This window comes from Anomalospiza imberbis, chromosome 3 (assembly GCF_031753505.1).
Source record: "Anomalospiza imberbis isolate Cuckoo-Finch-1a 21T00152 chromosome 3, ASM3175350v1, whole genome shotgun sequence".
Classification (NCBI taxonomy): Eukaryota; Metazoa; Chordata; class Aves; order Passeriformes; family Viduidae; genus Anomalospiza; species Anomalospiza imberbis.
In genome coordinates, this window is record NC_089683.1 from 57,023,030 (window position 1) to 57,037,130 (window position 14,101).

A 14,101-nucleotide genomic window follows, 5' to 3' on the forward strand; every position below is an offset into this window, starting at 1 on the left:
TAGCAATGACATTTAGTAGCATAAAGGAAAAATGACATCAGTTTCACACCTTGTATTAAATGTGTTTAAGTAGATGAAACTGCTTGCTTTCCACTCAGTTATCAAACATGCACAAGATACTGTAAGATAAAGACTATGCTGCCCTCTTACTCCCAAAAATGCTTTCCAGATCAGAACTAAAAACACTGCAGGATGAGGTTGGGATGTTGGCACTTACACTTGAGAATTTTTTGACCTCAGGATGAACTATGGAATTTCTTGCCACAGAATAGATAGCTATTGTAAGACTGGGTTCAAAAACATAATAAGGGTGCCTAAGTAAGAAAAGTACATTAAGCATTCTTAACAGAAATACACAAAACTGAAAAATAAATAAAAATTGTGAGGAGCCACAATGATATTTCATGGACCATATTCCCAACATACATGGCCTGTCCTTATATATTTCTTTAACTATTCACTGCTGGCTATTGCTGTAAGTAGACTCTGATTCAGATGTCTTCTTCTTGCTCTCATGAGACATCCACCTCAACAGTTCCAAGTCAGGATAAAATTAGAACCACACTAATTTAGCTATAGCACAAGTAGGACCAACTCTACAACTCTACAACAGTTGTACCCTGGACACCTGTTAAAGTTAATAAAAGCTGCAGAGGAAGGCATGGTTTAGCCATAAGTGATTGTTTTCCCCATCAACTATTCTTAAATACATTACTTCCTTTGAAGAACAAGCAATTACAGTTAAGATTTATTGATTTCATAATTCCACTTAGAGAACTAAATTTAAAATAAACGAACACCAAGAAAGTTCAGTATTCTATGAAGCGGATGTTTAAATAATCTGACTACCTGATATCTCTATGCACTATTCATAGTGAAAGGATTTGTTAAACTCAAAACGTGAGGTACCATCTTCTGAAAGTAATTCTGAGTCAAACAAGAAGCTGAGATGGTTAGTTCTGAAGAGTGACACTAAAACTGCTGTGAAAAATAGAAAAAATAATAAGAAAACTTGCTACAGGTGCATCAGTCTGAAAGAAGTGCTGCTGATGTACCTTGATGTTTGAGGGCTTGGCTTACCATGGAACTTCAAATCCCATAGATTGTTTCTTTCCAGACACTGTCATTTTGGTAATTTTTGGCACAATTTCAGATTCCATTCTGGCTGACTGGGAATCCCTTGTTTTTCCTAGTAATAGACAAAAAGTAAGTTTGAACTTAAGGTTGTGACTAACAGGTGTTAAATATAAAGTTTAACAAGTCCCATTACTTCTCTCCAACCCAACAACACCAGTCCTTCATGACCAACTCTCACATTTCAGTGTCTTATGTGAATACATTACATAATTAATCAAAATAATCTAGAGTTAGATCGATTGTGAAAATCTCACCTCTATCTCCAAGCATTCACATGACAGCTACACTACACAACAGCTTTACTAGAAACAGCTCTGCAGGATGCCAGAATCATTTCATGCATGAGATAAAGAAATAGTTTGCAGCTCCTGACTAGATGATTGGATTAATTCTTCTTCAGAGTTTTTCTTTTGCCTTAACATTGCTAACATTGTAAAGCAAAAAAATATGTCCAATTCAGGGAATTCTAGCAGCAGCACCAGCTATGTGTGGGCTGCGAGGCCTTCCCTGAAACCTGAAAACAGAGTTGTCTCCTACTGAATCACACTCAAGAAGTCAAGCAATACTCCAAAGCTAGCTAATTTCAAGATTATTTAGAAATAATTACCAGAACTGAGTAACTTAATTATGTAAAGGTATTAACTTTTACCATAACTTAAATGAAAACACAATTACAGTTCATTCTTAATTTTGTGAAACTAGTTGCACAACTAATAGCAGTACAGTGTTAATAGTTTCTTATCAAGCTGTAAAAAAAAGATAAATTATTTACTCTGCAGAGGAAGGGTTTATGTAAAAGAAGTAAACTAGCAAAACATTTCCTTTACACAGTTCCCTTGTTATTATTTTAGGATCCATTCCTCCTTCAAGGAAAAAAACTTCCTGCATTACAGCATTTGTGACAGCTCCTGCACATGGTGTTCTGAAGGATGTTACACACATGACAAAACAGGACAGCAACCCAAATTCAGAATTAAGCTGCAATTTTAAAACACACTTTACCTACAAGTGTATCTGAAAACTAGAAAATGCCACTACTCTTCCAGTATTGGACCAATTTGGATACTCAAGAGTCAAGTGAATACCAAGTTACTCTTTCAAGTATTTTAGATACATTACATTAGGATGAACTATTGGAGCCATTTGGCCATACTCATTTATGTTAATGCTGCACTTCCTTCTAAAGCACAACGGTTACACCTTTAAACCACAAGATCAAATTGGTTTGCAGGTTACATAAATGATTGCGGTCAAGCCTGCTGAAGATTTCAGGCAAGGAAGCAGAATACCACAGACATGTCTACAACAGCAAACCAAAAAAGCAAACAATCACAATACAGATGGAGACATCCTTATTTATCTGATGACTTGGTCTTCATTTCCCTCATTTGTCTTATCTGTTGATATTCATTTTATTTATATGCCACCTGCAGATCTCTGGAAGACATAGTCTTGTGTGTGGTTTATGAAAGAAACAAAATTAAGAGAAATAAAGGCAACAACAGAAAGCATGGTTTAAAAGAATATCAAATCATGTAACTAACAAACATAAATATTCAGAATATAAAATTCTCACTGGACAGGGCCAATTAGTTAAGCACAAAGATTGTGTTCCATCTTCCAGCTCTTAAATAGATGGCTTACAGCATTTTTTTCATAAGGAAACACTTCAGTTACAGTCAAAATTACATTACTTTTGTTGCCAAATTGGTATGATATTTTCTGCATCAATTCTAACAATTTTCAAGCAGACATCATTTTCAACAGACAAGTAAACATGAATGCTTTACATGTCATTTGAAAGCTGAATTCTCAGAAAATACCATGTTTGAAATCTGGCTACAAGGAACTATTAATTACAAATAACACAATTAAATTTGAATGAGACTAGTTGAAAAAAAAGACAAAAATTAGTATTATATAACTTGAAAATAACTAGCAATCTATTAGTCTGAAAGTCAAAGATTTTACAAAACACATATTATCTAATCAATTCCAAAATTAAGCTTTGCTCTGTACAAATAATGCTGCAGTATTTGACACAGACTTGAAGTTAAATTGTACAAGGAGACTTAACACATTCAACAAATTGAGTATTTGAGACAGAAAAAAACCCTTAAAACTAGAATTTAGGAAACACTACAAGTTGAAAGAAGATACAAAACTAAAAATCACAAAGAACAAGAGAAAGTAAAATAAAAGTCCATTAAAGCTGACAGTTTGGGTAGTTCTTTATTTATAGATACTTTAGTTTTATAAGTAACAATAACAATAATAAATAATTATATAAAGACATAAATACTAAAGCATAGGTGGAGCAAGGAAGCAGGCTGGGATCATATAAAGTCAAATCAAACCATAGAAATAATCCAGGAATGGCGACATTCAAACAGATGAAAAGGCAAGGCAAGAATTATTAGTAACACTACTGATAGAAGCATCAAATACAATTTTCAGCCTTCAATGTTTTTATAACCAAGTACAATAAAATCACACAGAACATTTGAGATAAGGCCCAAGTCTGTCTTTTATGCATTGCAGGCGCCATTAAAGATTAATAACTATGGCTTCGTCACAAAGGACAGAAAGCTGGGAAAGGAGTATACTTTACTATCTAATCTATAGGGAACCGGAGAAAACTGCATGATAAATTCTTATCTGCTCTAGCAGGCAAAGCAAAAGCTATTCTGCACTTAACAGATTGCATGCAAATCCTTAAATTGCACCTTGGAACTAAAAGGAAGTCAATGTACAAAGCTGATACAATTCTTAAAACACTTCTTAATCTACAAGCAGGGTACCCTACAGCATCTGAAGTGTATTACAAACCCAGAAAAAACATAGAAACAGTAATCCCAATCTGATTAGGACAAGAGCAGCTGTGGAAAATCAGCTTCTGAAGGGAAAGGAATACAAGGATATACAGACTTTTACCAAGAAGGCCTTCATAAATTTCTTCATACTTACTGCCATTTGGACATTCTCAAACACATACCTAGGTAATTCAATGGCAATACATTTCCTAAATCAAGAGTACAGATAAAATAAAACAGATATATCTTTCACAAACTCCAAAAGTCCCAATACCGCATTACATTTCACTACTCTAAGCATTGCAAGAAATAAATCTAAGTGTGTATCCCTACAAATAAATGCACTGATTGACATAACACTAGGAAAATGTAAAAATTTTTCTTCCACAGAAACACACAGTATACATTTATAAATCATAAAAATTAAAACTGAAAATAAAAAAGTAAAATCTTAAAGGCTCATTGGCATGATAATTCTCACAATTCAGAATGTTCAGAACCCCAAACTTCTAGCCTATTTTAAGCAAAGTAGCTTCCAGAGAGGTATCTGGTACTTAGACTGCACAGACAGACTACCCAGGCTAAAGCACACAGTAGCTACAAGTTAAACACTACTACAAAACTCAAAGTGTATTGATGAACCTTATCTCAGTATTAAACTGAGATCAGCCTAACACCAAAGGGAACAGACAGACCTGCACTGCCATTAGTCCAATACAACTGGAGTGCATGAAACCTTGACAAAGTTTTCTTCTATTATTCTTGGCTGTGTTTTTACCTTTCCTGTGACTGCCAGTTGGTCTTCTGACTTAACAGACTCAAAAATCTGTTAAGGCTTATTCAAAAAGTATTACTAATGACAGCTGATATGAACTTCAAAATTGTTAGCAATACAACCCCAAAATCTGATGACACAATAAACTACCTGCAGGCTGATAAACATAGATGATGGTGATGACACAGACAAATACATAAGTAGGAAGGAAGTAAAACATTGCGATAGTCTTTAAAAATTAACACAGTCTCTCTAGATGTTCAGGATGGAATAGCAGAAGTATATAGATTTAGTCAACCACCTCCCTTTACTGTGAGCCAATCCCTCTGGTCTTCTTTTCTAAAACTGATTGTAAGCAGTACCTGTAGGAGATCTGTACAAACAAATCAGAAGATTACTCTGGCTACATTATCAAACATAACAAGCCTGACACATCATTTTTTTCAATTTTGATTCATATATATACTTAACACTGAATGTAACAGGAAGATAAAAATTAATCTTTTCTCTAATTCTGTTGGAGCTATGGAAGGTTTCAGTAAATGGAAGAGTTGATGGTCAGTCTAGTCTGTTCCTAGGTGGTTTAGAGGTGAATGAAAAGAGGAATCTGTCAAACAGCCACTCTCTCAAGAAAGACACGTTGATACCAAATGGATATTGCCATATTTGGAGAAACGCACACTAGCACTGGGTATTTAAATCCATGCTGACTTTGTTCAGACGACCATATCTTTTCAACAGCAGAAACAAAATGCCACTGCTTTCAATTCCTATACACAGAAGCTTCTCTTCCCAAGGAGTCTTTCACGCATCAAATTGCAGATTGGTACTGAAACTCTACACTCAATGAGCCCACTGCACAGAGAAGCCTGTTTCTGATACAATGAACCAGAACATTTCATGTGCCTGAATTCAGCTTGAAAAACAAAGACAAATGTCAAGCCAGGCATGTCTTGAGCCTATGCTTTTCCAGATAGCAATCCCATTTAAATAAATCCATGTCTACTCACAAACCAACTACTAATGTTATAGAAGCACTGGCAAAGGATCACACCTTCAAGGGAATTATGTTCCAATTAACTGTAGGCAGCTTGCAGTTAGTTTTTCAGTTGCATGCTTTTGACATTTTTATTGGTTATACTGATCCTTCTCTTTTCAAAATTGGATGTGCACTTGAAGGCAGCTGCATACTATTTGAATTTTGAATAGGGCTGAGGATCTTACATTTAACTGACACTTGAGAGACTGAATAAAGTTACTTAAGCAGGTCCTCCTAATGCTGTCTAAACCAGCACTGCCATGAAAAAAACACACATGCAACACCATGCTTTCTAATCTACAAGATACGGTTTGCATCCTTTCCTCTGCTACAGACTTTCTATATAACCACAAACAAGTCACTTACACCTCTGTCTGCTGATTATACAGCAATAGCCACCAATTACATAAAAGAAAACAGGGCACTGGTTTTGTGCACCATGTCCTGAGCTCGGTGCACGTCATGAGAAGACACAGCTCCATCTGAAAAGCAGAATTAATAACAAAGGTTCCTCTCAAGATAATACACTTCCCTTCCTATATGCTCTGTTATGATTTTAAATTAATTTTAGGACCCTCTGATTGTGAAAATATTTCAAATATGGACTACACATGAGTGAGTCAACCAGATGGAGACACCCATTACACACAGTTTCATGCTCAGAACCATGTATTACCTGTTTGCCCACATATATCTGGGTTTATAGTAATATCCAATAAATCCACCTTGTCACATAACCCACCTGAGAAACGTCAAACTGTTTACATTTTTCTATTTATGCCACAAACCTCACGAGCTTTAAGTCTTTAAATAATTTTTTAAAATTTGCCTTAAACACAGTAGAATTTTATTTTTACCCCTTCAAATGTTACATGGGAAAAATACCATAAAGAAATATCAAAACTAGTCAAATTAGAGATCTGCTACTGAAAATTTGTGTTGGTTTCATAATTAAACTGAATTATTTTACACTAATGACTTTTACAAAATGCTGTAGGATATAGTGGTAAATTGCAGTTCAGTTAAGTTTGCACTGGGATGCAGTACACTATCATCAGTGGCATTGGTATTGTATATTAGTATTGTATATTAGTATTATCAACATATCACAACTCTGAGAACAATATCAGAAGTCCAAGACTCTCAACAATGTACCATCAGTACATAATATGACTATGGAACTCAGAACATCCTAGATTTCCTTAATTTAGACAGCTTCCTAACCTTTAAAACATTCTGCCTGCATATGATTTGCTGTGCATCACCCCTATAAGTCATCAATTAAATGTCTTTTGATGCAACAGCAGTGACAAAGTCTGCATGTGTGAGAACTTCAGCTTACAGAATTCCTTCCATATGCAAACTTTAGTACTTAAATTAAATTGGTTCAAAATAGCCACTTTTAGAAAACTGTATGACATTATGCTTCTATGAACTACAATATACAAGTGGATGCTACTGAACATCCACAGCACTTCCAAAAACAATGCAACAGTCCAAAAGAATAGAAAAGATAACTTGCTAAGTCACCACCCAGTGATGAGACACAGCCATTCTAAAGATATTACTGAAAACAATTCTCCAAACAAGAACATTGACCTTTTTCTTTTTAAAAGAAAGGTTATTTCCTAATAGAAACCACAGTCAGGGCTTTCCAGGTAACTTGGTCTCATTGTTATAACTATTACGTTCTCTGCAAAGTTTCAGAGGGTGAATATGTTTTGGTTTTTTTTTTTTTTCATGAACCGAGAGTAGACATTTTCACTGAAAAATGCTGAAAATAAAAATGTTCACTTGTTCCTAAGTACAAGAAATTTTTTTGTTTGTTCTTAAGGTTTGATACAAGAGGGAAGAGAGATACAGTGAGTTCTTGAGTGGTGATATTCCTGAGTTTCTCCATCATGGACCAGTTTTCTGGGATCCACAACACACAAACAGCAGAACTTGCTACCCCAAGACTGAAGTTCCAAGTTCCAGAAACAGTTTGCTTCACTAGATGCAGCTGCAACACTGGGTGTGCAGCAGCCACAATCAGAAGGGCTGGCAGCCTGCTACACCCAGCTGGCACCCCTCACCTCTCTGGCTTTACTTTCAATGTTTGCAGCTTTCAGCAAGTTGAGATCTCTAGTCCTGGAGCTGACTTTTTTTTTTTTTTTTTTTACTTCCAAACAGGGAGAACAAATAAACTGGAAGATAAAAGATACAACAGAAGGTTTTTAAAAAATGGCACCGAAGGAAGATATTATTTGCATAAACTAAATCCTTCAAGTGATCTTTCCACATTCTGAAAAACCACTTGATTTTGCCTCAGCAAACAGTTTGCATATGGTGTTATGGCTTAAGTTTTAAAAACGAAATCCCTTCAACACTTCATCAACATTCAGTACGTAGCTGCTACAACTGTTTTTGTCCAGGCTGGACATAACTGTGTCACCTGAACTCAAATTCTACCTCTCCTGTGGTCTCCATACTTTCCTACCACAGCAATAAACTGGAGGCATAAATTTGTCCTGGATAAATCATAAAAACAAACAAAACTGGAGGGCAAGAGAAGAAAACCATATAGTGAGAACTGGCAAATAGCAAGACACACAGATTATCAAGAACAGATGAAGACTAGAAGAATGAAAAATAGTCAATCAGAGAAGATGAAATAGTGATAGAGTGACCATGAAAATAAAAAAAGATAGTATTAGTGAACAACCTAACTTGGGAAAAACTGTGTATAAGGAGAAGGAGAAAGTAAGAGGCCACATACTCAATGACAAGTTATATGCAGAGCTAAACATGAACAAAGGAAGAAGAAAATGAGCAGAACTGAAAGCAAATGCAAAGTATGCCTGGAAAAGAGCAAACATGGAAAATAATAATGGCCAATTATTGGAAAAATAGGTAGAAAATTGGGAATAGCTAGATAAGGAGTTTGAAATTATCAAGTAGAAAAAATGGAACTGCAATAAAAATGTGGAATGACATGAGGAAATAAATACTATGTTTAGGGCACAAAGACAAATTCAACAAAAAAATTGAACACAACTGAATAAGTCAGAGGATTAGAAGGACACAGACACGCATGTTAGATCAGGTTGAAGTGGATGGAGAGGAATGTGTTATAACAAAGCAACAACATGTTTTTTTTCCTGTCTGAAACATAGCCAAAATTTCTGGAGTCTCACCATGTCTCTTGCCATCAATACTACCTCCCCGAATGAAGCCAAATGATACAGAATCCAGCAGTCAGTTACAGCTGCATTCTCTTGCTCTTCTCACCTGAAACATCTTCCTGTGAGAATTTTCTGGCCATCAGGACTTATTTAATTTACACACGGTCAAGCCTGCAAGCAGCACAAAATTAATGTTACCTATTAAAACTATTTTTTCCAAGTGACTCCTTACTGCAATTATTCCATCGAATTATGTACATTTCATTTAGAATATCTAATGTTGTCAGAAACACATCTCAGAGAACAGTGTATATTTTTATATAAAAGATTTTACTCATGTCTATTACAACTGGGAGCTTTCAGCATTTTCACAACTTAAACTTGTATGTCTCAATATTTGGATGCTTAAATAAACATTCCAATTTTTATGAAATCATGCTTAAGCTACACACGACAGCAAAGAAATGCACAGACCAGTTCTATATGTAGACCATTGGTACAGTCTTTCCAGAAACATGGATAATTAGTGTGGTTTGCATTCATGGTTTATCTGTTAGGGGAAAGACGGGCACTGATGCTATAGCAAAACTCTTAAGATTTCCAGTTTCACTAAGCCAACACTTCCCCTGTAAAAGAGCGGAGATCTCCTGTACAGAAAGGCAGACTGGGGGGTGGTGCATGTTTTCCTTTCAAGAGTACCCAAACATCAGCTGTCTCCTTTTGAGGTTTCCGACATATAAAGGTCCAATAGGAACTCAACTATCAAAACAGCAACTTTCTCATCCACTAAGTTTTTCAAAAGGATGTCCCTGTGATATTTCTCCTACCTACTGCTTATAGTTCAATGGACTAAAATTCAGTCCTTCACATGACCGTAACTCAGCACAACTCATCCTGTAACTACTGAAACCTAATTTGTGGGAGGTGTATTGCTCTGCACTCTAGCAATGCCAATGATACCCATTCTCAATCCGTATCTGAAGCTACGATCTCCTGAAAAAATAATTTATTAGATATTTGCAGTTGCTCTGTAACACCACCTTTACTCTCCCCCAGATACACAACCATAAGTCGTTGGTGGCGTTTTCTAACTCAACGAATTTTTCTTAAATGACTGTGAATTGTCTTTCACTGAGATTTACAAAAAGCTCAGTCTGATATTTCTGAAGCGCAACTTCCTACCATAAATGGTCATGTAAAGAGCAAAGTCAGCACTATGGGCAGGATAACCCCAAAAATACATCCCCTTCAGCCAGTAATTTAATTGAACAGAATACAGAGTCCATGCAAATTACCAGAATTTCTGTTAAACCTTGGCCCAAAATGAGTATGTAAAACTGAAAGTACAGTATGTACATTCTATTACAATTATATCAAATTTCCAAAAATAACAAATAGCAATTTCAGGTTTAATTCATAGCTAATGTTATAATGCCAGAGGATGGTGCTATTTGCACATCATACTCATACCCTTTAAATGTTGATGTTATTTATGCAAGTAAATTCCTGTTGATTGTATTGAAGGAGTGCAAGGCATTTTACAAAATTTCCTGATCCACTTTTATTTATGCAATACAACTACTTCAGTATGAAACAGAAGTTTAAGAACAGTGAACATGAAAAACATAGAACCAAACTGACAGTATTTAAAGAGTAAAATCGTCTTAGATTTGTTCAACTTTTCCACAACTATTCTGCAAATTTTCTCCAGAAACTTAATGAGCTGCCTTTTAAAGTTGCAGAAGAAAATGTATTTACTAGCCCTACATGACTGTTTAAGCTGCAAATATTTCTAGCGTTTTTAAATTCCAGAAAATTGCAAAAATTTTGTGTGGTGAGAACTTCTAGGCAGGACTAGCTACAGCCTTATTTAAATTTAGGTTCTCTGAATTCTCAACCCTCTCACTCTGCTAGTGCCATTACAATCACACTAGATCCTCTCCATGACTTCAGGGATGGCAATGCAGACAGCATAAGGCAATGCCACAGCACAAGGCACATTTCAGAGGGGAAGACTGGTGGCTTCAGAAGGCCAAAAGTTTAATCACATATCAAAATTTTTTCAGTTACTGAAAAAAGCAGTTCAGGGGCTTATGTAAGATGTGATTTTAAAGAAGCAAGTGTTCAACAGGTTGACTTTAGGTTAAATGAAAAAAAAAAAATCAAGGTCCAGCAGTACAGCAATTACTCATAATACCATGTACACACAAACATCCATCCCTTACTGTAAATTGAAATACAAACGCATTTAATAAAAAAAAATCTAGGAGTCGTTCATGAGTACAAGGGAGAAACTCACTGACACTGACTTTTGCATTTGTGCTTGTAAGGTTATGGTAATCAAACAGCAAATCCTCAGAGATGTCCCCTTTCAGTCTGTGGGTTTTTTTTTTTTTTCCTTAAAAAGACAAAAGACACATTCTACTTACATATTTTACAAAAAGTCAGCCAAATACCCCCATTTTGAAAGCTTTACCTATAATGAAGATAAAGGAAGAGACAGTATTTACTAGAACTTCATTAAAGGTAAAGAGAGTAGGAGTGGAGGTATAGGATTGCCAGCAGAAATGGAACTGAATAGATGGAAGCACATTATGTGGAACAGTTTGTAATTCAAGGGGGCTTGCTTTGGTTTGATGAAACTGACTTCTTGATCGTCCCTGCCATGCCCACCACCTCCTACTCAACATAGATGGAGACATCTTCCCAAGCTGGTAGTTAGGGTACTTCTTAGGGATCTGGCAAAACTAAGTACAAAGTCTATACTATAATTGACAGAAGCTGTGGATGATACGGGTATCCCCCACACCACAGCAAACGTTCAGACTCTTGATGTTTTGGGGGGCTTTTTTCTTCTACTCAGTCAAGAGACAACCTTCCCACTAAAAAGTATTTCACTGTAACTACTAACCATCTTTGGGTTTGAGCCTCAGTTCAAAACCATCTTTGTGTTCAGTATTTGTTCATATAAAGAACTCAAAGCAAACCTAAGTTGCATTTTTGCTACAAATACTTAAATGCCTCTTGAATTCCACAGTCCATAGTCATAGTGGAGATTTGAACTCAAGAAGAATTGCTCCAGGGCATTGTGCTGCTTTTACTAAGAAAGAAAACTGCTACAGAGGAAAGAGATACGAAGGAACAAAGATGAATAAAGTTCCAGAACCTTTTCTTCTGAAACATAAATAATATTCTAAATAGTCATAATATTAAAAATGTACCAGAGTATTATGGTTTTCTTTATTGAAAACTACAATTACATACAAGAACACACACAAAAAAAATCATTGCCAACAAAAAACCTCTCTCCAATACAGTGAAAACAAATGTGTTATTTTAAATTTCAAAATAAAAATCATTAAAAGGTATTACTTTGACCAAATAAATTAGACACAGTCATTTTCCAAACTGTCAAAAAACAATGTTTAGTCTTCCAGTTTCTTGATCGGAAGCAATATTAATAAACTGAGGAAACTGACAAGGAAAAAGCTGACAGTATTAACCAGAATGGAAGTAATGATACTGAAAGGCAGGCTCCAGTGAAGATAAACCCAGTAAAACACAAGACTGACATTCTAACAAGCTCGCCTTCAGAAACAGTTGTGTTCTATGCAAGGCTGCCAGCTCACTGAACCCAAGAATAAGAAATTAAATAGGAGCTAAGATGTTACACCTAATACTTACTCTCACTTTTTAAAGCAATCTAGCAGAACAAGGCCTGCCCATATGTCCCCAAGAAAATGGGAATTTTTTTCAGAGCAGGTATTTGTAGCAGTGCACAGAGAGACTTTACATAAGGTAAATATCTAACTACTGTAAACAGCTTACATTAACTAATAAATACACATGAATAATGGAAAGGTACCTCTGATAGGTGACATGTGCCAATACAGAACTGCCAGACCTAGGAGCTGATAGGCTCCTAATTACCAGAGATGTAATCAAATGCGATAGAGTAGGAGAGATGGCATTTACAGTTTTACAAAACAGAATAGCTCAAAGGTACTGTAACTTGAAAATCCTACCTCTTTTGCTATTGCAACTAATCTCTCATCCAAAATCTCTTATTCCAACTGATCTGTTAATATCCAAAACTTAGGCAGCTACTGAAAATGTATAACCTTGTAATAAATTAAAAAATAGATTAACTGAGTTTATTTTTAAAAATTTAATCTTTAGCAGTTAAGTGCATACATCTAAAAGCCACCTGAACAATTACTTTGAAGCTAAAAATGTTAACAGTTCAAATTGATACCATTCAGAAAGAGTAAATGTTAAGAAACAATAAATCAGAAACAAAAGGAATTAAAATACATTGATCTTTGCACATGTGAATCAGGTCAACTTAAACATTTCACATAATCTGTTCAAAGGAAATATTCTGAGTGAACACACACCCTTTGACAATGCTTCTTGTACCAGGATTAAATGTAAAATAATGAAGCAAAAACACTTAAGAGAACCAAGAAAAGTAATTAACAAGGTGCTATTTCTCCTTTGCATTTTTTCTCCAATAAGACTAATATTGATCAATCTACTCTTCCCCACCTTAACTGTTCCAAGATTTCCCATTAAGGAATGATGTGTCATGCCACTGGTTCAATTTTGCATTATTACTCAACATCAGTATATTAAGGGGGGAGGGGGGGAGTTAAAAAAAAAAAAAACTGCAGGATCACAATTTTTCCCTAGAAATTTCAGAAGAAAAGCAAAGTAAAGTTTAACACTTTTTCTTATATCAGATTCAGCCTAAAATATTTTTTAAATATTAGATTCACAAATTATTTCTGTGTAGATGGGACAGTTTAAGTATTCTAGAGGCATTCAATTTAAAATTATAATACCAGGAGAAAACACTTAAGATTTCCTCCTTCCAGTTTAGTTTTATTTTCAGTGTTCTTACATCATGAAACCAAAGGTTGTAGGTGCACCATCAATATGTTACAATATGCTCACAACCTATGATTCACTACTAGAGATTACATTTCACAATATGCTATTATTTAGCAGAATGCTTTCCCTATTTTTTATTAGATACCACTTTAAAGATCTTCCCCTCTCAACACTATTTGCCACTCATGGTGGAACATCAGAAGAGAAACAAAGGGAAATGAGGCTTCAAGTCCAGTCACACTCACATCTGATAGTTCTTGGTAATTTATCCATAATCTAA

At 35.3% G+C, this 14,101-nt stretch overlaps 1 protein-coding gene across 5 annotated transcripts in view; it reads right to left on the bottom strand.

The window, feature by feature from the left end:
• The window catches only part of HBS1L (HBS1 like translational GTPase), a 59,256-nt gene that overhangs the window by 23,978 nt on the left and 21,177 nt on the right, over positions 1–14,101 (bottom strand). For 3 of the 5 annotated variants that reach the window (XM_068184535.1, XM_068184539.1, XM_068184538.1), the window contains one exon: positions 1,081–1,189. In XM_068184535.1, the coding sequence (XP_068040636.1) occupies positions 1,081–1,189 (109 nt within the window). Of the gene's footprint in view, positions 1–1,080; positions 1,190–5,779; positions 5,927–9,034; positions 9,106–14,101 lie in introns of those variants that run through there. The other 2 variants (XM_068184536.1, XM_068184537.1) reach the window with 2 other exon arrangements.